The sequence below is a fragment of the Chlorocebus sabaeus genome, chromosome 9, assembly GCF_047675955.1.
Source record: "Chlorocebus sabaeus isolate Y175 chromosome 9, mChlSab1.0.hap1, whole genome shotgun sequence".
In the NCBI taxonomy this organism is placed as follows: domain Eukaryota; kingdom Metazoa; phylum Chordata; class Mammalia; order Primates; family Cercopithecidae; genus Chlorocebus; species Chlorocebus sabaeus.
This window is the reverse complement of record NC_132912.1, coordinates 129,878,999-129,902,146: the sequence shown is the minus strand read 5'-3', so window position 1 is coordinate 129,902,146 and position 23,148 is coordinate 129,878,999. Positions and strand designations below refer to the sequence as shown.

General features: G+C 45.5%; 1 protein-coding gene across 3 annotated transcripts in view; it reads right to left on the bottom strand.

Moving 5' to 3' along the window:
* Positions 1-23,148, bottom strand: part of DOCK1 (dedicator of cytokinesis 1) — a 545,325-nt gene that overhangs the window by 112,973 nt on the left and 409,204 nt on the right. For all 3 annotated transcript variants that reach the window (XM_038009711.2, XM_007964409.3, XM_007964410.3), the window contains exon 30: positions 1,051-1,129. In XM_038009711.2, coding sequence (XP_037865639.1) covers positions 1,051-1,129 — 79 coding nt within the window. The remainder of the gene's footprint in view (positions 1-1,050; positions 1,130-23,148) is intronic.

The following is a 23,148-nucleotide window of genomic DNA, read 5'->3' as shown; positions in this document are numbered from 1 at the left end:
GGAGAAAGTATGTTATTATGACATATGAAAACAAGCATTCAGCAGAGAAAATGATTAAAAAAATTACAAACAAGTAACATGTTTAGATATATGGCACCTGATATATTATTATCTAATTCTGTCCTATAATGCCAATACAATAAAAATTTAAAATTAAAAAATTATAAAAATAAGGGCAATGCAAATGGAAAAGCAGGTGGCTATATAATTTTTGCTATTGGGTAACTTATTTTGGGGTTAGATCACCCAATGGGTAAACAAAAATTCTTCGGGTTCCTTTTGAGAGAGTGAACCATGTTGCCCAGGAAATAAACATGCCATTTGTATCTGCATGCCTTTCAAAAATTTGTAAACTATACTAAAATAACAACTAAGTGATAATAATGACAGATAACATCATTATTAGCAGAAACACATCAAGAGTACAATGGAAGTGAGAGCCACACATTTTGGATGCACAGTAAGAAATCAGGCCAGGCAAAAATCAATCCTCACAGCAGGCATGCACACACACACACAAACACACACGCGCTCTCACACTGCATGCACCAAAGGAGCATTTCCGAGGGACCATGGGGTCTCGGGGGCAGGGTCTCTGGCCAGGTAAAAGCCACTGCTAGTAGCACAAGGCCGAGAGAGGATACGGAGGAACACAGAGTTATAAAAGCAAACTAAGCTCGAGGTGCAGACCCGCGTCTCCTCCTCTGCTGATCCTCCCTCCACAGTAAGATAAGCTGAGACAATTTTGGCAGCTACACACACTGGGACTCGGTGGCCTCCCTGCTTGGAGAGTTCCTCCTTGTCACTCTGATTCAATAGCTTCTCTCTGAAACAACTCTATCTCCTTCCTTGCTAAATTAAGCAAATACTCCAAAGGCATAATTTTCACTCCTCAGGTTCCAATAGTACATACTATAAATTCCATTTCCGCATCTTGGATGGGAGATCAATTAAGTTCAAGGATTAGAAATACTGTAAGATATTGGCTCAGACCAGCAATTTGTTCCAACATAATTTCTCCACAAAGGTCGTGTCTACCTCTTCTCTTACCTGTAGCTCAAAGTTGGCTTGATCCAGAAATTTTTTGTTCAGCATATCTGCATACTGATTAATTGCTCTCAGGAAGACTCTGAAAGATCAAGAGAAAATTACATAATTATACACTTACGCTCTGGCACTTCGGTAGGTTTGGCATTTCAATTAGATACAATCCCAGACTGTCTGGAATGTGAACTCTCCAAGTCTTGCACAAAGCTGTGAGGTTTTGCCAATGAAAAGACCACGGAATTATATGCAGATGTTCTCCAAATTAATCAAGGAAATTAGCACATGTAGGATGAAAGAAACAGACCAAAATAACAGCTTCTGAAAGTAACATTTGAAAAGTATCACTTAAAAAAAAATCTAATTTAAAAAAAGAAAAAAAAAAAGGTGCAAATTAAATCTTTTTCTCAAGTTGCCATGTCTTAATGTTCTATGATTCCACTGATCTTTGCTTAGCTGGCTTTTTCAAGTTACCCATTTGAAAGCACTCTTCGCAAGGGGCTATCAGGCTTGGAAGAGGTTGCTGCAATATCTCTAGGCTTGGAAGCATCGCTTACGACTTCAGTATCACTGGCCTACTTTCCACATGCTGATTTTGACCACTATTTTACTAGAGAAAAAGTTAAAAGCTTTAGTAGACATGAAAGTGATTTGACAAGAATTTCATCAGGAATTTTAATTTCTTGATTCATTGATAATGTATAATTTTAACACTCTATAATACCATGACTTTATATACTTTTTATAATGAAATATACAATTTGGACGATCACACATGACTCTAGAATACTGTCTCTCACACTCTTGTTCATTCAATAGATTTGTTTTATAACCCTTGAAAGTGTTGACAATACTAAAGCTTCGTCCACTACTTTTTAAATGGCCCTTATCCCTTTGCACAAAGGCAGGAGGTAAGAGGAATTAGCATTAGGTCACAGATAATAAACTTAATTCCACTTTCTCTGTTTAGACAGCAGGGAACAGCCAGAGTAGAAGGGAAATGTAGGTTACTTACTAGTAACTGCTGTCCTCTGACAGCATCATCTCTTCAGCTAAGTGTGCCTGGAGAAGCTCCCCATGCCCTGGCCATGCCACAGCTGCTAAAAGGCAGTGAGCCAGGGAGGAGGGAAGAAGAAATTCACCACCTGGGGTTTTAAGGAGGTCTCCATCACCACCTTCCACCACCACGTCCCGCCCATCACCCGCGGTCACTGCAGATTCTCTCACACTCACACCGCCTGCCGCTCTGAGAAAGGGATTCGCAGACGTTATTTCATCAAGAAACCTATCAGCTGGATCTGGGACCAAAACAGCTATGACAAAGGGCCCGTCACGGAGTTTGCTCTTTTGGTCACTAAAGAAACTGCAGGAGGAGTTATTTGACTTCTTCCCTGGGGACATTAAAATATAACCAGAAAGGAGGAATCAGTGTTTTTAAGTGAGTATTAATGGAGGGACGCAGGCATTGCTGCCTTGTCCATTAACCAAGAGCACGGGTTGGGCAGCAACATTCCTCAGCCCAGGGTATGCCCGGTTAAATTTGAATAACAGCTCTTGTTGCTGAATTCTGTAATTGATTGGAAAAAAGAAAAGCTGAATACAGGACATTTAGGGCATCCTGACAAATTAATAAAGGATCCAGGACAAAAGTTGCAAAATTCAGGACATGCTTTGTATATAGTGGATGTCTGGCAACTCTAATCAGCCTCCAGTCTTGGGCTGGGGTCTGTCCTGTCACCTTCAGCCCCCGGAAGTACAGGGTATGAGCTAGAGAGATGGTCTAAGTAACCCACCTGACCTTGGTAACTGTGTTGAGAGAGCCTCTGGGGATGTACACACAGCGATCCCAGGGATCACAGAAGAGCCCCCAAGTATCAGTGGAATACAACACCTTCTTGTCATTATAGGGTGGGCTGTGCCATCATGCATAAGGTCATGGGGCTTCTGACCACTCACACAGTGTTTTTTTCACTTAATTTTTTCCTTCAGCTTTAGAAGTCTGCTATTTGCAGAGTACCCCAGGGTCCTCATGGGCTTTAAGACACTCTTTCCAGCCCTCTATGACAATAATGACAAGTTTACTAAAACACACATTATTATTATAGGGTAATTATTTTGCCTCAAGATAGCACCCAAACAGTTGCAATATGCTGCTTCTAATTAAGCTCTGGGACAATTGCAGCTAGTTAAATAAAGACAGTTCTCAAAATGACTTTTAAAAAAATGCGTTGGCCGGACGCAGTGGCTTATGCCTGTAATCCCAGCACTTTGGGAGGCCAAGGCAGGCAGATCATGAGGTCAGGAGATCGAGACCATCCTGGCTAACACAGTGACCACCCTGTCTCTACTAAAAATACAAAAAAGTAGCCGGGTGTGGTGGTGGGCGTCTGTAGTCCCAGCTACTCAGGAGGCTGAGGCAGGAGAATGGCATGAACCTGGGAGATGGAGCTTGTAGTGAGCCGAGATCACACCACTGCACTCCAGCCTGGGCGACAGAGCGAGACTCCGTCTCAAAAAAAAAAAAAATATATATATATATATACACACACACACACACACACACACACACACACACACATCATGCTAAAATAATGCGAAGGCTGAACAAAAACTTTTTAAGAAACTGACAACCGAGAAAGTGCAGGGCTGAGAGGCAGATTCTGTAATTCAGATTCCCTATAAATTTTTTAAAATGCCGGAACAAAAACAACATGGAAATTCAAGCAGCATGAGGAAAATTGAAGGAAAGATCAAATAAAACCATAATCAGTGCAGTAAACAAAGATCAGATGGTGCTTGGGCTCAACGCGTCAAGGGCTGTGTCACTTGCACAGAAACTTCCAGGACACGCATAAATGATCTGCTACAGCCCACACGTGATGGGACGGAAACACAGCTACGCCTCAGGCCAATCACCTAACCAGGCAAGGAGAAACATAACCAGAGACTAACTTTTAGGTAAGAAAATCTATTAGTCAGCCGCGTGTGGTGTGGGAGGCCAAGGTGGGCAGATCATCTGAGGTCAGGAGTTCAAGACCAGCCTGGCCAACATGGTGAAACTCTGTCTCTACTAAAAAAAAAAAAAAAAAAAAAATTACAGGCTGGCGTGGTGGCTCATGCCTGTAATCCCAGCACTTTGGGAGGCCGAGGCAGGCAGATCATGAGGTCAGGAGATCGAGACCATCCTGGCTAACATAGTGAAACCCCGTTTCTACTAAAAAATACAAAAAAGTTAGCCAGGCATTGTGGTGGGCGCCTGTAGTCCCAGCTACTCGGGAGGCTGAAGCAGGAGAATGGCATGAACCTGGGAGGTGGAGCTTGCAGTGAGCTGAAACTGCCACTGCACTCCAGCGTGGGCGATAGAGTGAGACTCCGTCTAAAAAAAAAAAGAAATACAAAAACTAGCTGGGCGTGGTGGTGTGCACCTGTAATCCCAGCTACTCAGGAGGCTGAGGCAGGAGAATCACTGGAACCCAGGAGGCAGACGCTGCAGTGAGCTGAGACTGTGCCACTGCACTCCAGCCCGGGTGACAGAGCAAGACTCCATCTCAAAAAAAAAATAAACAAAACAAAACAAACAAACAACTATTAGTTACTGTAATTCATACGTTATCTCTAATAAATGTGAAAGTAGGGAAAATAAATAAGAAAATCAAATGAGAAGCTTTTGCATACCAATCTGCTTTCTGTTACAGAGGAATATGAGAAGGATCGCAGGCTAAGCCAAGTGTTTGGATGGGAGGATGCCTTGCCAAAACTAAATGAAGGGCTCTACACAGTGTGGGATCATAGTCCTTTGTCCGGCAGGCAATCCTAGGGCGTGCGGGGTATGAATGTGCCTGACTCTGCATCCTGACGACTCTACCTGTGCGGACGCTGCTGGAGTTGGCTTTAGGTAAGAGAAGCCCTCCAGACTGTGAGTAAAGCATAGGTATTTCGAAGGCAGTGGCCACATCTGCTTGTTCACCCAAGTGTCCTCAGTGCTGAGTCAGCATTTGGTGCACAGTATATGCTCACTAGGTAACTGACACAGGAATGAATGAATAAGTGGATGGAAGAATAAGTGAATGAATGAATGGATGAAGGAGCTGGCTCAGAAGGTCAGGCTCTGGCACAAGTGGGAGCCTCAGCATTTGGGAGGCTAGAGTATTTGGCTGCCTCTGGCTCTCCTTGAGTCCTTGCAGAAAACCAGGTAGGTTTTCTATAGTGGGATTCAGCTCTCTTCAGGTTCTTCTTATGCAAACTTCTCATTAGAGATTCTACCAGAAACACCAGAAACTCAGGGAGAAGGGATCAAACACCTTGTGAACCACACACGTTATGAAGTTATGTCTTATTCTGAGCCAGGAGAATTAAGTAATTTCTAAAAAAAAAAAAAAAAAAAAAAAAAAAATGCTGTGAGAATTAAATGCTTCCACAAATGCTGTCCTAAAAATGGTCAAAATCTATGGAAGGATTATTGGTAATCTAAAATTCAGGAGATAAAACCAAACGTACAAATAAATAATCCCAAAAGAATCACAGGGAAATTATGTTAACCTAAAAAGATTCAAAAAGCTATAAGGTCTTGAAGCCTGTGAATTTTATTTTTAATGGCTCAATGGAGAGAAATGTTATCTCTTCTTGGTAATTGATTCCTGTCTCCAGGAAGCCAGAAGCATCATCTTTATCAAACTTGTCATAACATTATCCACTTAAAAAAATGTGAGGCCAATAGGAAAGGGAGATGGGTTCACTCCCAAGCCAATGCAATTAAAACAACAACAAACCAGGAAGCTTTCCTGACTTCTTCCTCTGCTATCCTGGACATTTAACCCCATTAGAAACAAAAAGGACTAATTCTTGACAGTGTCAAACATGAGTTTAATTGTAGCCTACACATACACACATTTGTAAAATTAAAGTCTTAATTCAAGTATATCTATCTATCGATGGCTTCATGTCCATTTAAACATGGAGCTACCTGACCTTCAGAAAGTTGTTCAACACCACCAAGAAACGAGAAGTATGTGAGGGAACAGCCATGTTAATTCGTTGGATTTAATCATTCCACAACGAATGCATATATCATAACATCCACTGCACACCATACACATACAAAATTATTATCTGTCAATTGGAAATAGGATTAAAAAATGTCAAAACAAAAAATGTTGCTGAAGTTTTCAAGATCCTCATAGTCTCCACCAACAAATGAAAGCGCTCAACCACAGCGTCTCTAAGCTCCATGGAACTTTGAACCGACAGGTTTTGTTTTTTGACTTTTTAGATTAAAGGTAAGGAAGAGGCGTCACCACGTGATACAAAGTTATTTGAACACTGATATGATTCTCCCTTGACACCTTACAGAATGTTAAGTCGCATTTAGTGAAAGAGAAAGACAAGCCCTGTGAATTCCGCAGTTCTGTGCGTCTTTGGGAGACAGGCTGTTGTGGCCGGCGAGGCTCTGCCTGCAGGAGGCACCTGCCGAGGTCCAAGCCTCTCAGAAGCACAAAGGTTCTAGAGGAGGTCCCGCCAGCCTTGCTTTTGTTCTCGGACAAAAAGAGCAGGTGGACGCAGCGCGTGGACTCCCGCAGGAGACCATCCCCCAAAGCTGCCTATTTGGAAAGCCATGTGCCAGTAATAAAAGTAGCATAGTCCTAAATAATTATGTGTTAACTGAGCAGAGGGGAACTTAGCAAGTGAAAAGTAATCAGGAACCAATTTAACTATTCCAGGCTCCTGGCACAATTATAGGCCCTTGATTATGACAGAGCCTCAGGCCCTTCTAGCAGCCCTGTTACCCAGTGTTTGCTGCCAATAAAACAGGAAGATCAGGAGCCTCATTACTACAGAGGGAGACTGTGGAGAAAGGCATGGAACTTCCAGTGGTTACACAGCCCCATTTCATCACAGTGTGAAGCTGTGGGGGTTTTTAAATTCCTTCCCTAAAGTTACTTTACGTTACATAATTAGCTTGTTCACTTCAATAAGAGGGCATTTAAATACCTCCGGCATGAAAACAGGCTGCTTTGGGGATGGAGACAATGTATCTTTTAACACAATGTTTTACCCAAAATGGGTGGGAAAAAAAGGAAACAAATTAAAAGCGACACATTCCTCCATCCCTGCAGAAAAACTGAGTCTAGCAATAGTAGCTGGGAATTTGCCTTCAAATGATTTCTGCATAATTCAGGGATGCTGGGAAGAGGCAAGTTAAGGTGAAGTGGTAACAGAGATGCAGAGAATGTCACTTCAGTTCCATGGGAAGGAGAGAGAACGAATGCTTCACCTCAGCCGGTCTGTCTCCCGGCACCTCCCCACACGTGGCAGGGTGGCTCCTTCGTCCAGGTGGTGACTCACATGACCAGTGACTTCCTACCTGGGGACCTTGACGGGGAAATGAAAACCACAGGTACGGAGAGAAGTGACTTCCAAGAAAGACTCCCAGTATCACAAGGGCAAAGTAATGCAAAGTTGGGGGCCTGGGTGCGATCTGCCTCGTGTCTTTGGGATTTGGGAAACGGTGGGAAGACCAATGTCACTGGAAAGTTTTGGGAATGAGGTGAGAGGGATCACCTGGGCCAGACTGTGAGCGAGAGGGATGTGGGGCTCTGGAGTCTGCATATTTGCTTGTGGGCAACAGGGGTGGAGAGGGCGGGGGCCGGCGGGAGGGGGGCTGAGGATTTTAAATCGAGGAAGGGACCTCTGGGGTCAGGAGCAGGAAAGCCAAAAGATTTCATTGCTATTACTTCCTGTCTGCACTACACTGAGTTTCTTTTTTCCAAGATTTCCTTTCTTTTCTTTTTCATATCGATAAAAGCTTAAACATCCATCAAACTCTTAACTGAAACCTAAATTGCCCCAGACCTTTCTGCTGGTCAGCCCTGCTAGGCACAGGCGTGGGTTATGATGCTGACAAGAACATAGAGGATTCCCAGGGCGTGTCTGCTCTAGCCTTAGGCCGTGTCATCCCCACTTGGGTCTCCATGAGCCGAGATTACCGGGCCTTTGTCTACTAATCTGATGCCTGCTAAACAGAGTGACATGCTGTATGCATACCATCCCAGTTTCCACCAAAACAGCATTCCTGGCCAAGGAATTGTCATGGGCCAAAGGTAAGAAATCCTGAAAGTAGTCAGTTCCCAGCCACCGGGTCCTCCATCCTCTCCCAAACGACCACCTCTAGTTTCTGCTGCTTTGCTGCTAAGCATTTGGTGAGCACCCACTAAGTTCCAGACACTGTCATTGCTTTCACATAGATCATGCGATTTAATGCTCACAAGTCTTCCGGGGTATGAACCACCCAATATTTTACATATGAGGAAAAGGAGGCTTTTGGATGCATATGCCACATCGTGTATACCACTCATTTATCTGTTGATGGACACTTGAGTACTCCTACCTTCTGGCAACTGTGAATAATGTTGCTATGAACATCGGTGTACAAATATCTCTTCAAGTCCTTACGTTCAATTACTTTGGATATAGACTGAGAAATAAAAATAAAATCCTAAGTTTCCCAAAGGACTGAACAGACCCCTTCCTGGCCAAAGGGACCCCAGAGAAGCCTTAAAAACTGAATCCAGGCTGGGCGCCGTGGCTCATGCCTGTAATCCCAGCACTTTAGGAGGCCAAGGTGGGTGGATCACCAGAGGTCAGGAGTTCAAACTAGACTGGCCATCTCTACTAAAAATACAAAAAGTAGATGGGCGTGGTGGCAGGCGTCTGTAATCCCAACTACTCGGGAGGCTGAGGTAGGAGAATCGCTTGAACCTGGGAGGCGGAGGTTGCAGTAAGCCAGATGGTGCCATTGCACTCCAGCCTGGGCAACAAGGGCGAGACTCCATCTAAAAACAACAACAATAACAAAACCAGAAACAACAACAGCAACAAAAACTGAGTCAGGCCATGACCATAATGGGATGAATTCTCTCCTAAGGAGGAAGCAGAAACTGGCTCTAGAAAACAAGAAGCAGACAACTCATTCCTATATCACCTTTAGCCACCTGTCTGAGCCACAACTGGACTCCCCCTCCCTGTTTGCAGTTTCCATGTGACAGCGTGCCAGTTTCACACTGCATGCCCTCCTGCTGAGAGGCCACCAACTGCAGGGTGGCTCTGGCCCGTCTAAGGAGGATGTGCAGTGAGGGTTTTCGTGGCCTCTGTTTGACCTTTTGACCTCAGAGGGCCAAAACTTCCACCCTCAGGTCATCCTAATGCTGGTATTTTTTTGACCATGGGACCCACAAAGAGGCATGGCTCAATCGCACATGCGTGTGTTTCTCCTTCATTAATATTCATGACTTCTTCTACAGCTTATTGATTATGTATACTTAGCCAACCCACTCAGCATAAATTCCTGTCTCATTCCTCCTCCCTGGAAGTGCTTGCTCTTGGCAGAAGCTGGAGGTCACGCTTCCTAGTCTGCGGAATGGCTGGCCTGCAGGCTGCAACCCTTTATGAGAAATAAAGCTCTGCTTTCCCAATTTATGAACCTCATGATTCTTCAGGTGACGATACCCAGAAGTGGAATTGCCAGATCATCTGGTAATTCTATTTTAAAGTTTTAGAGGAACCATCCTACTATTTTCCATCGTGGGTGTGCTGTTTTACATTCCCAGCAACAGTACACAAGAGTTCCAATTTCTCCACACCCTCATCAACACTTGTTATTTCCTTCTTTTTTTCTGATGTAGCCATCCTAATGGGTGTGAGGTGGTTTAAAAAAAGTTTTATTAGAACACAGTAAAACTCTTTTACTAGGGATTACCCAGCCATTTCCCCAGTCCACCAGCAGTGCTGAGTAGGTGTGCCTGTGTTGGTCCTTTAAAGAAAATTTTGCCAAGGTCTGAAAAGTTGTGATTCAGTTCTGGTATGTCCGCTTTACAAATTCTGAAGAGTTCTCCACCTACTTTTTTTTGGTGGGGAGTTGGAGAGTTCACACCTGTTTCTAAGTCATCAAAAAATAAAATTCGTTGATCAAAAAGACCTTAAAATGCTCCCTCCAAAGCTTACAGACAATTAGCCACTATGAGCCCTAACATGGAGTGAGCAAATGTCGGGATAAACCAGTTTGGAAATCAAGGTAGGCAGGTTCCCTCAACTTGCACCTCCAGAGCACCAAGCCTATCCTCACTAACAGTCTAATTTCAGGATTATGTTTTAAATATCATAGGTCACCCACTCTCCCTCCACTCTCCCCTACTTGGTCCTTCTTATTCGCCTCTACCTCCTCCCAATCCTGCCTGGTCCACCTATTTCAACTTCACAAAATAAGTGTTGACGGATTTAGCAGCAGCTTGGGTAATGAAAAAAACACCTCCAAGACAAACACATCAGAAATGCCCATCAGCAAACATCAGGAAGTGAGAAGTCTTTACGGCTGGGGGAGGCCGCGAGAGAAGGCAAAGCCTGACTGTAAGACTCCATCCTGGCAAATAAAGAAGGGTCCTGGGTTGCCCCAGAGTCCCCGCCCCAGCACCCCATGTCTGCTGACTCCAGAATCCTCATCCCAGCACCCCAGTGTCTGCTCACCCCAGAGACACTGCACCAGCACCCCAGTGTCTGCTCACCCCAGAGACCCTGCCCCAGCACCCCAGAGACCGTGCCCTAGCACCACAGTGTCTGCTCACCCCAGAGGCCTCTGCCTCAGCACTTCAGTGTCCATCCCTCAGGCCTCCTCCCTCCTCTCCCAGGCTCCTCCTGTTGTCCTGTGATCACTAATTGAATGAGTGAAGGACAGCCATGGATGGGCAGAGGAAGCAGGGAGATCACGCCACTGCACTCCAGCCTGGGCGACAGAGCGAGACTCCATCTCAAAAAAAAAAAAAAAAAGGTAATTAAGGTTAAACAAGATCATTAAGATACGGCCTATCCCATCTGACTGGTGTCTTTATAACAAGAAGAGATTAGGACACAGACACACAGAGGAGAGGCCATTTGAGGATGCGGGGGGAAGACAATCCTCTAGCAGCCAAGGAGAGCGGCCTCAGAATGAAACCAACACATCTCACACCTTGATCTTGGACGTCAGACTCCACAACTGTGTGAAAAGAAGTTTCTGTTGTTTAAGCCCCGCTACCCAATCCTGAAATTGGGTCAAATAATAACCAGAAAGAGCAGGAGCCTCAAGGTCATAAGTGATCTATAAGTGACAGGTCATGTTGATTCATGTCCTATCACTTTGAGGCTGTGCAACCTTCCTCAAGTTAATAACAGCTCTGAACTCTTTTTCCTTATTGAGGTCTTGAGAAGAAGGAGATTAGAAGCCTCAGCGTCTATAGAGAGCCTGGGTCCTACCAGCTGTTCAATAATTGGTAGCTACCGTTGAGAGCATGGTAAAGATACAAAAGATGGCGGCTTCTGTCATCTTCTTTGCTGTGTGTTTCAAAAGAGGTCTCCGAAGGATCTTCTCAGCTTGCAGTGGGCAAAGGAGAATTGAGGAGGTTAATGTCCATGATAGCCCGGCTGCTGTCAAAGCTCTTAGGAAAAGTAAAGTCTTGTAGCTGAGAGCTTTCAGCTCCTTGATTTTATGGTGGCTCAGAATTATTATCATTCAATTATTGAGCACGTGGGACTTTTTTCAACTGTCACTGTCCATGTAATATTTCTAACTCTTTTCCTTATTATTGTATTTGTTATAGTGATCTATGATTAAGGATCTTTGATGTCACTTTTTTTTTTAGACAGTTTCACTCTTGTCATCCAGGCTGGTGTACAATGGAGCGATCTTGGCTCACTACAACCTCTGCCTCCCAGGTTCAAGAGGGTCTCCTGCCTCAGCCTCCCCAGTAGCTGGGATTACAGGCGTGAACCATCACACCTGGCTAATTTTTGTATTTTTAGTAGAGACGAGGTTTCACCATGTTGCTCAGGCTGGTCTTGAACTCCTGGGCTCAGGTGATCCACCCTTCTCGGCCTCCCAAAGTGTTGGGAGGACAGGCGTGAGCCACCACATCTGGCCTGGTGTCACTCTTGTAACTGTTTTGGGGTGTCAGGAACTGCATCCATCTACAACAGAGAGCTTAATGGATAAATGTTGTGTGTGTGTGTTCTGACTGCTTCACCAACTTCCCTTTTCCCTGTCTCTGTCCCTCTCCTCAGGCTTCCCTGTTCCCTGGGACATAACGATCCTGAAATTGGGTCAAATAATAATCCTACAATGGCCACTGTATGTTCAGTGGAAGGAAGAGCCACACACTCTTACCTGAAACCAAAGCTGGAAATGACGAAGCTGAGTGAGGAAGGTGTGTAGGAAGTGGAGACAGGTCGAACGTTAGGCCTCTCTGTGCCAGTTGGCCAAGCCGTGAATGCAAAGGAAAAGTTCTTGAAGGAAATTAAAAGTGCTACTCCAGTAAACACACGAATAAGAAAATGAAACAGGCTTACTGTTGAAAGTATGGTAAAGATACAAAAGATGGCGGCTTCTGTCATCTTCTTTGCTACGTGTTTCAAAAGAGGTCTCCGAAGGATCTTCTCAGCTTGCAGTGGGCAAAGTTTTAGCAGTGAAGCTTTTTTATGGAGAAAGTTTCAGTGGTGTGAATAGAAGATCCAACCAGCCACAACATTCCCTCAAGCCAAAGCCTAATTGAGAGCAAGGCCTTAAACTCTCTTCAATTCTATGAAGGCTGAGAGAGGTGAGGAAGCTGCAGGAGAAAAGTCTGAAGCTACCAGAGGTTGGTTCTTAAGGAAAGAAGCCATCTCCATAACATAAAAGGCCAAGGTGAACAGCAAGTGCTGATGGAGAAGCTGCAGCAAGTTTTTCAGAAGACCTAGAATAGACCATTGATGAGGGTGGCTACACTAAAAAGCAGATTTTCAGTGTAAATGCAACCACCTTATATTGGAAGATGTCATCTAGGACTTTCATGTTTAGGAAGGAGAAGTCAATTCTTGGCTTCAAAACTTCAAAGGACAGGCTGACTCTATAGCCGGGGGCTAAGGCAGCTGGTGACTTGAAGTAGAAGCCAATGCTTGTTGGTTATTCTGAACGTCCAAGCGCCCTTAAGAATTATGCTAAATCTACTCAGCATGTGCTCTATAAATGCAAGAACAGAGTCCAGATGACAGCACATCTGTTTGAAGCATGGTTTACTGAATGTTTTAAGCCCACTGTTAAGACCTGATACTCAGAAACAAGATGCCTTTCAACAATATTACTGCTCATTGACAACGCACCTGGTCACCCAAGAGCTCTGATGGAGACGTACAAGGAGGTGAATGTTGTTTTCATGTCTGCTAACACAACATCCATTCCGCAGTCCATGAATCACGAAGCCATTTTGACATTCAAGTCTCATTATTTAAGAAATACATTTTATAAGGCTATAGCTGCCAGAGAGAGTGATTCCTCTAATGGATCTGACCAAAGTAAATTGAAAACTTTCTGGAAAAAATTCAGCATTCTAAAAGCCATTAAGAATAGTCATGATTCACGGGAGGAGGTCAAAATATCAACATTAACTGGAGTTTGGAATAAGTTGATTCTAATCTTCATGGATGACTTTGACAGGTTCAAGACTTCGGAGGAAGAAGTAAATTCAGATGTCGTGGAAATAGCAGAGAACTAGAATTAAAAGTGGACTGTGAAGCTGTGACTGAATTGCTGCAATCTCATGATACAACTTGAATGGATAAGGAGTTCCTGCTCATGCTTGTGAGCAAAGAAAGTGGTTTCTTGAGATGAATCTACTCCTGGTGAAGATTCTGATAACATTGTTGAAATGACAACAAAGGATTTAGAATATTATATAAAGTTAGTTGCCAAAGCAGTTGGCAGAGTTTGAGAGGACTGACTCCAATGTGAAAAGAAGTTTTAGTGTGTGTAAAATGCTATCAAACTGCATCACAGGCTACAGAGAAATCTTGTGTGAAAGGAAGCATCAAATGATGTGCAAATTTCACTGCTGCCTTATTTTAAGAAATTGTCACATCCACTTTAGCCCTCAGCAACCACCATCCTGATCAGTCAGCAGCCATCAACATTGGTGCAAGACTCTCATCAGCAGAAAGATGAAGACTTGCTGAAGCCTCAGATAATTGTTAGCATTTTTTAGCAATAAAGTATTTCTATTAAGGTATATACATTGTGTTTTTAAGACATACTTTTCACACTTAAGAAAATACATTATAGTGTAAACATAACTTATATATATGCACTGGGAAACCAAAAAACCTGTGTGACTTGCTTTATTGCAAAATTCACTTTTTCGTGGTGGTCTGGTAGGGAGCCCACACTATCTTGAATATATAGCTTTGACTATATATTCAAAGAGATAAGATATAATCACCTACCCTAAGCCTAAGAACGGTTTCCACCACTTTGTCCTTGTAAACGAATTACTCCTTTCCCATTTTGTAGTTCAAGTCTGCTATCTTTTCATATCAAGACCATCTGGTCTTTATTCTTTCCTGGACATACAGGAGTTCGACTACCAAGAAACCCTGAGCGTCCTCCTTAACAAAAGCCCAGGCTTGAGATTTGGAAGGCTGGATTCAAGCTTTGGTTGGTGTTGAGAAGCAGGTTAACATGGTGGTTAGAGCACGGACTCCAGGAACAAACACCCAGGGATGAAATCCAGGCTGTACCACTGACCAGTTGGTTGTGTAAACATTGAGTAGATTTCTCAGATTCTGCATCTGGGAAATGGGTGTCAAGAGCACACCAGCCTCCTAAGTGGTAACCATCAAATAAGCTCACATTGCACAGAGTGCCCAGAACAGCTTCTGACACACAGTTAGCAAAATGAAAGACTTAGGAAGTCTGCAAATTACTCTCAAGTACTCAAACAGTGAGTGTCAGCTTAAAGGATGCGCTACAAGCCATCAGTTGCTTGCCAATCTTTAATCCGAAAACCCCATTCCACGAGAGTGACCTGGGTGGGTGCTTCGGCTATCCATATCTTGATCAAAAGCAGAAACCGCAGAATGATAATAGTTAGAAATTATTTTCTGTTGTGAGCTTTGTGTTTTCTTAATGAGTGTAATGATTTAGAGAAATGGGTTCTCCTTGTTGAACTCCACACCATGCAAGGTACGTGGATGAGCTAAAATGTTTCAGGGACTCTCCCGTGCTGTGCGTGGATTGGATGTGTGTGTGTAAGAAGCCCAGTGTTGAAGGACAGTGCCCAACACTGGACCCTATGTTCTAGTGGTAAGAAGCTGTGGGTCTGGAGGATGCTGGTTCCCTAAGATGACTATCAGTACAAATTGAATCTTGCCTCCAGAATACCTTTTGTTTGCTTCTAATGAATCATTTACCGAGGCTCGGGCAGAGCACCTCAAATGACAGGGAAGGGGGTTTTATGAAGCCTAAGAACAGACTGTATGCACTGATTGTGCAAAAGTGTTTTTCATAAATGTCTGTGTATGTGGCTGACTTTGATATAAGACTTTCTTTGATTATAACCTGGTAGTGAAGTGGTGAGGTAACAGTTAACTTACACCCATGTCTAGTGATGACCAACTCACGGTATCTTTGAAAAAAATAACTGAAATATTGCTTTTGCTCAGCTCCCAGTGGTGGGGCTCTCCTCCAAGAGAGGCGTGACTGGGAGCTGCATGAGACTTCAGCTGCCACATCTGCAAAATGGGTTGAGAAAGAAAGCTGCCCTGAGATGACATGCACATGGGTCCCCAGTCCCGCCCAGAAACCCCAGTGGAAGCCAAAGGGGTTTAGAGACCCAGAGGCTATTTTCTCCATCTGCCCTGCAAGAAATCTACTTTCCAGGCATTTCTGATTTCTATTATTGACAGAATTCTTTAATGAATGCCTGATTAATGGCAAGCCTGAGATGACAGGCAGATGATGGTTAAGGCCACTTCCTGTTTCCCAGGAGACATGGCTGGTGCTGTACTGTCAACTCAATTTGAGATGGGTGATTTTTGCTCAGCCCGTCTCTTGCTGTTTGACACTTGAGGTCCAGGGTGGAAGGCATCAGAAGCAGATTCTCCCCAACCGTGGGCTCCTGTGCCGGCATCTACCTCACACTTCTTCTCCATGGCCTTGAGATTATCTTTGTTTTCCTGCTGTTCCTTCATCCTGGGACCACTCACAGCTAAGCTGGGAGAGCCACCGCTCCCACTCCTCAAGAACCAAGAGCCAGCTCGGCATGCAGCATCCTGCTCCACTGCCCGCTCTCCCAGGAGGATGAAGCAGCGCAGGACCTTATTCCACAGGAGGCTTCGGCACCACACAGGAGCAAGGGAAGTGCTGAACACCAGCTCGGATGCCAAATGCACCGCAGGGGAGGAGCAGCCTTCCCGTTGTTCCCATGAAGGAGAAGGGAGCTCCCATTGATCAAGCAGCTCTAACATGCTACCTGCTGGGCCAGGAGCTCACAAATGCCCTCTCAATTACTCTCCCCAATTTGCTGGTGGCAATGAAGAATCAACGAGGTTCGCCACTTGCCCAGGTTACCCAGCTTGTAGGTGGCAGAACTCAAAGCATCTGCCACATGACTGCCCATCCTTCTGTGCACCTCACGGATCAGTGGCCACGTGGTCTGGAGAAGGGCGACGCTGAAACCCAGACTCATCACCCATAGAGGAAGACCCCACAGATCTATTCAAGTGCCTGGTGTTACAGAAAAGTACCCTTTGTGGATAATGATGTTTGGCTTTTAGAAGATACATCGGAGAAACTGCAATTTAAGTGGCCCGCCTTTGCTTCAGCACAACTGGCTGGAAGGAACCACAAGCACTTTGCTCAGCCACCAGAAATATCCACAGGAGAGACGTCCCCATCAGAGGGGACATCTCTGAGAGGCTGGAGGGAGGCACGGTGCAAGACACACACCAGCACCACCCTTAGGCAAATCAGTGAACTCACTGGGCAGAGCGGCCATGGGGAAGATAACGTCTCCTGTGACTCTGGTCTGGTGTTTGCGCCTTACCCCTCATTTTTATGTTGAAGTCCTCACCCACAAGGTCCTCCCCCAGCAGAGAGGGAAGCACTGAACACCAGCTCGGATGCCAAATGCACCGAGGGGGAGGGGCAGGCTTCCCATTCTTCCCACGAAGGAGAAGGGAGCTCGCATTGATCAAGCACTGATCAATCACCCAGAACTTGTGAAACAGACTGGGGCGAGCACAAGGGGAAGCACACCGTATCCTCCACAGCACGCTTTCTACATAGTATGTTCTCAGGTTACATCTGAGTGACTGATTATTGATTATTGATCACAGTCTGTGACTAAGATGCAACCATTCTTAACAGTGCACTTTCCATTCTAGACAGTCTAGTCAAGGGATCAGTACCCTTTTACTGTAGATGACCAGATAGTAAAGAAGTCAGGCCTTGCAGACCATATGGTTTCTTCTGCATCTACTAACAGACTCTGCTATTACAATAGCGCAAAAGCAGCCACTGACAATAAAAAAAGGCAATGGGTATGACTATGTGCCAATAAAACTTTGATAGTAAAATTTAAATTTCATATAATTTTCATCGGTTATGAAATATTATTCTTGCCTTTTTTCAATCCTTTAAAAACATAAAAACTATTCTTAGCTGGTGGGGTGCACATACACACACACACTACAGATGGAGGGCTGGATTGGGGTCATCAGTTACAGCTTGTCAAACCCTGGCTTAGAAAATTATGTGTGTGCCGGCTGGGTGCAGTGGCTCATGCCTGTAATCCAGCACTTTGGGAGACTGAGATGGGTGGATCACTTGAGGTCAGGAGTTCGAGACCAGCCTGGCTAAGATGGTGAAACCCCGTCTCTAAGAAAAATACAAAAGCTATCCAGGCATGGTGGCACATGCTTGTAACTCCAGCTACTTAGAAGGCTAGGCAGGAGGATCACTTGAGCCCTGGAAACAGAGGTTGCGGTGAGCTGCAATCATGCCACTGCACTCTAGCCTGGGCAACAGAGTGAGACTCTGTCTCCAAAATAAAAATAAAAATAAAAAATAAAAATAAAAAATAAAAAAAAATTACAAAATTATGTGTGTGCCAATCTGCCATGGCCTATCATTCTTTTTTTTTTTTTTGGAGACAGAGTCTCACTCTGTCTCCCATACTAGAGTGCAGTGGCATGATCTCAGCTCACTGCAACCTCCACCTCCTGAATTCAAGTGATCCTCATGCCTCAGCCTCCCAAGTAACTGGGATTACAAGTGTGTGCCACCACACCTGGCTGATTTTTGTATTTTTTGTAGAGACAGGCTTTTGCTATGTTGACCAGGATGGTCTTGTACTCCTGACCTCAGGTGACTGGCCCGCCTCGGCCTCCCAAAGTGCTGGGATTACAGGTGTGAGCCACTGTGCCTGGCTTCTTGCTCATTCATTCTTTAAGCAGAAGGAGCACCCAGGTCATGTCTGGAACTGACCTGGTCTGGAAAGGGTGACAAAGTAAATTTAGCAGGGCGGGGGTGGGGGGGAGGGGTACAGCTGAGCAGAAGGAGGCTGTAGAGGTGACTGGGTGTCTACCTCATGCAGAAGGTAGGGGAATCATCCACAACCATGGGGAGTGGGCTCAGAGCACCTCCTTGGGGACTGGAGGGGACTGTGTTCAGTCTTGGGGACACAGGTGAAAGTGGGGTCTGGGATCAAGTGAAGGTCAAGAGTGAAAGGTACATTTTGAACTTGGTCTCAGTCTGCTTATAAAGAAATCCTTGGAAATCAGTGAGAGCACTGAAGAGGGATTTTAGAATAAGAACCTAAAAAAGAAGGCTGAGAAAAAAGCCTTGGAGAATGTCAGTATTTCTTCTAGGCAGAAAAAAAAAATGAGCTTGAGAGAGAGAGAGAGAGAGAGAGAGAGAGAGAAGAGAAGAGAAGACAAGACAAGACAAGACAAGAGAGACGATAGAGAAAGGAAAGAAGGGAAGGAGGGAGGAGAGGGGAGGAGAGGGAGGTGAGAAAAGGGCAGGGGAGAGAGATAAAGTGAGAGGGAGAGAAGGAATGAGACATGCCAGAGGGAAAAGGGGCAGATGTGGGGTCATGGAAGATACTGGACAAGAGCACTTCAAAGCAAGGGCACCACCACCCGTGTCTGAGACTGGAGAGGGCGGTAATGTGGGCTTACTGATGAGGACACCACTGGTAACTGCAGTAGAACAGATTTCGTTGGCCTCATAGGAAGATGAAGAGTGAGTGAAGGCTGGGGACCTAGGAACCACTCTGTGTGGTCTGGTTGTGAAGGACGAAACAGGGGTGTCCACAGTGAGGGTAGGGTGAGGTCAAGGGAGCTTCCCTGAAGTAGAAGAATCTGGAGGTGAAGGGACAATCGACTGGGAAGGCTCCAGAGGAGCCTTCAGATGACTTGGAGCCCCAGATCCGGGGTTTCCCGGGGGCAGATCCATTCTACAACCACCACAACTAGTGCTTAATAAATATTTTTAAAACAAGCGAGCGCCTAAGTGAATGGCATTGTGGCCAGATTTTAAACTGAGGATCTGCCACCTTACCACCATTGTTATTCTTGTCTCTGTCTCTTCTCTACCCATGTCTAGTTTTGGACTCACCACTGTCCCTGGCACACCTCTGCTCACCCCATCTGCCTTGAGCCCATTCCTCAAGCTGCTGTTGGGTTTACAGCCCCCACCTCCCTTCCCCGGCTCTGACCTCTTTCCGGGCTCTCCATCCCGGTGCACGGTGTCTGATTTGATGCTATAAAACCTGACAGGTTTCCAGCCACGTGGCCGTGCTGGAGAGAGCCCTGGGCATCTCATTCTACTTATGCAAGGACTTACGCAACTGCTCCTTGGTTGCACCGGCCCCTGTGTGTTGGCGACCCCCGAATACCCAGCCAGCCGCTGGAAAGACTCGAAATAGATTTTTAAACCAGCTCCACATCTGCCTCTGCTTTTCCTGCCAGACTCCTTTTCTTTTTTTTTTTCTTTCTTTCTTTTTTTTTTTTTTTAATGACTCCTTTATTTCTTCCATGCTCTTGTCTTAATTATAAAGAGGTGAGTCAAAGGCCAGTGTCTGCAAGGTCAGGCCCCAGAAGCTTTTGCTCTTAGAGGGCTACTGGGACTGGGAGTAAGAAAAGGAAAAAACCTAAGGAGTTATTGTGGGCACCAATGAGTATACAAGGGCTCTGGCTTCTAACTTGTTGACCGCTCTGCTACAACAGCCCGCAAGGCAGATTCCACGGCCTATATAATATGGTGATCATGGCTTCTCCACCTCGTGGGTTGATTTAAGATGAAATGCGATCCCAGACAAGTGGACCACTGGACAAAAGCCAGCTAGCATCTTGCCCTCGCCCTCTACCCATCACTGGCAAGCAACTCCTAGGTCATGCCGGAAGGACGCATGGAGCAAAGATGAAAGTCTGTCTGTAGCAGAGCTCAGGTTAAACACCATTAGTAAGGCAGAGCCGATCAGACACGTGGCCACATGATGCTCTGCTTCCAGGCAGGGCACGGGTGGCCCAAAAGCCACTTTCACACTTGACTGTGAATATGGGCTGTCCATGGCCCATAGGGGATGGAATTCAGGATTTCCTTGTTCCGTCTAGTAAATCATATTCACCAATATAACAGTTCTACTTTCCATATAACTCCCCATTTTACCACTCGAATATGGCCACAGCGATGGTTTGCATTGACTTTGCTATTAACAGGAGGCAACTGGGTGATCATGGGCTAACGATCGCCTACCTTCTTAATGCTAAGTGACTTATTACCCATAAACACATGCAGGAAGTGCTCTGGGAAGCTCCTGCCTGCCGAACACATGCAAGTTAAGCTTCTTAATTGAAAATATAATCTGTATTGCAGAGATTAAAATATATTGGATTCATTTTGGCTAAATTCTTCCCCATTGTCCCACATACATTTTCTTTATGCTACACAATCAAATTAGTTCCCCTGCTACGGAAATTATCTCAACACAATAAATCAATTTTATAGTGAAGCTATGACTGAATGTCCTATTTAAAGGAAAAGCAAATCAGGGATGGAAACAATTTTCTTACTGATGTGATCAGTATTTGCGCCACGTGCCTTTGGTGATCTCTCTTGGTTTTATCTTTTCTGATTTCTTCATTTTCTTTTCTTCCCCTTTGTGGTCCTTGGGGAAGGCAATCAGTTTTGTGTGGTAGAGAGAAGGCGAGGAGACAGACCCTTGCCATCAGAGTGCCAGAGCAAGTCACAGAGGGGACCCTTTGGCAAGGCTGGCTTCATCATTCCAGTCTCTGATGAAGGGACAGCCCCAGCACCCATGCTCCAAAGCCTTTCCCAGACCTCCCTGCCCACAGCAACGCAGCCTTCCAGGCCCCTCTGGCCCCTTGTTATACTGTATCTATTTCTATTCATAACACTCACAGTCTCTGACATTGCACGGCCCAATTACAGGTTTGCTGGATTACTCTCTGAGCCCCTGCCTAAGTAGAAGGCAAACTCCACGAAGGCAGAGGCTTGGTCAGGCTCATTCAGCATGACATCCCCAGCATTTAAAATAGGTCCTGGTACAAAAGTGCAATCATAATCAAAACACCTTAGACAATGAGATCACACCGCCATGCCATGCCCAAAGCATTCGTGAGCTTCACTCTCACTGCAGGAAGCTCGGGGAGGGAAAGCAGTTATCAGAGTGGCCTTGAGGCCCTGACATATGCTTGTAGGAGGAACCCAGTGTTGGGCCCCGGCCCTGCCTCCGTCCTTCCCACGCACTGGTCTTTGCACATGCTGCTGCCGCTCCCCAGGGGGCTGCTGCCTCCTGGACACATGGTGAACTCCTTCCAATGTCACGGCTCCCAGCCATCCCAGACCTACTAGTCTCCACACATGCGCTTAGAGAACCGCGTGCCTCTCCTTCAGTGTGCCTGCATCACACCTGTCATCTCATTCGGTTGCTCAAGCCATGTCCAGTGTGCCTCCTCTTCACCCCCAGCCTCTTAGCTCCCAGAAAACAGGCTCCACACCTGCGTTGGCTCACACGGTTCCCGTCATCTAGCGCTCTGCCTGGCCCTTACCAGGCGCTCGATGCACACCCAATAGGGAAAGAATGAACAAACTTTGCAACAAAAATAATCCACACGTATATGCATTATTTTCACTTGGAATGTCATTGAACTTAGCAAATCAGTATCGAGTTGTGTCCTTACGCACATTTCTACTTAAAGGTGGGAAAAGAGAAGGGAAATAAGTCCTGAGCAAGGACCATGCCCCAGACAGGCTGCCAGCCGCATTCAAGATGCCACCTACCTTCAGTAGAAGGGCCTGATGACTCCCCTAAGGCCACTGCCTTCTTTACCCTTCAACAGAGAGAAGTCAGAGCCTCTGGGTACAAGAATACGAACCAAACACCTTGAGGAGTCAAAGTAAGAGCTCAGGCCTCTTCCAAGAACACCAAGAACAGGCAAGGCACTGCTAGCAGCGTGGGAGTGGCACACACAGAACATGCAGGCCCACTGGCAGGTTTCAAAGACTTCCTGTTGTCAGATTTTCAAAGCTGGCCAAGTTCATTATCTCAACTAACCCAACCCTATGAGGCGGCTCCGGGACATGTATTAAGTTGCTATTCAAGAGGCTGCAGCCCAAGGTGGTTTTGGTGAATCGTCTGCTCAGTGTTGTCAGTGGGTGAATGTGCGCTCCAATCCGGAGCTCCTGACTCCGTGCCTTGCCTGTGCTTGGTGTTCTTGGAAGAGGCCTGAGCTCTTACTTTGACTCCTCAAGGTGTTTGGTTCGCATTCACTGACAACAGTGCAGTTTGTACCCAGAGGCTCTGACTTCTCTCTGTTGAAGGGTAAAGAAGACAGTGGCCTTAGGGAAGTCATCAGGCCCTTCTACTGAAGATAGGTGGCATCTTTAATACGGCTGGCAGCCTGTCTGTGGCGTGGTCCTTGCTCAGGACTTATTTCCGTTCTTTTCTCCCACCTTTACGTAGAAACGTGCGTAAGGACACAACTAGATGTGCCTTCTCTCCACCTCGCTGTGAGTCCTGTAATACAAATGGTGCTGGGTGAGCAGAGGAACGAACGGTGCCAAGCATAAAGGGCAAGACAGCTGGACTCCGGGTTGCACATTTGCAAATCACCTGCATGAACGCGGCAAGCAAACGAACGTAGGAAAATCTGTATGATTTCAGCAAATCCAAGAATTCTGTGTTATGCCATATTTTAGAAAAAACATGGCTTCAATATTTTTTGGTAACAGGTTGTAGTGAACTA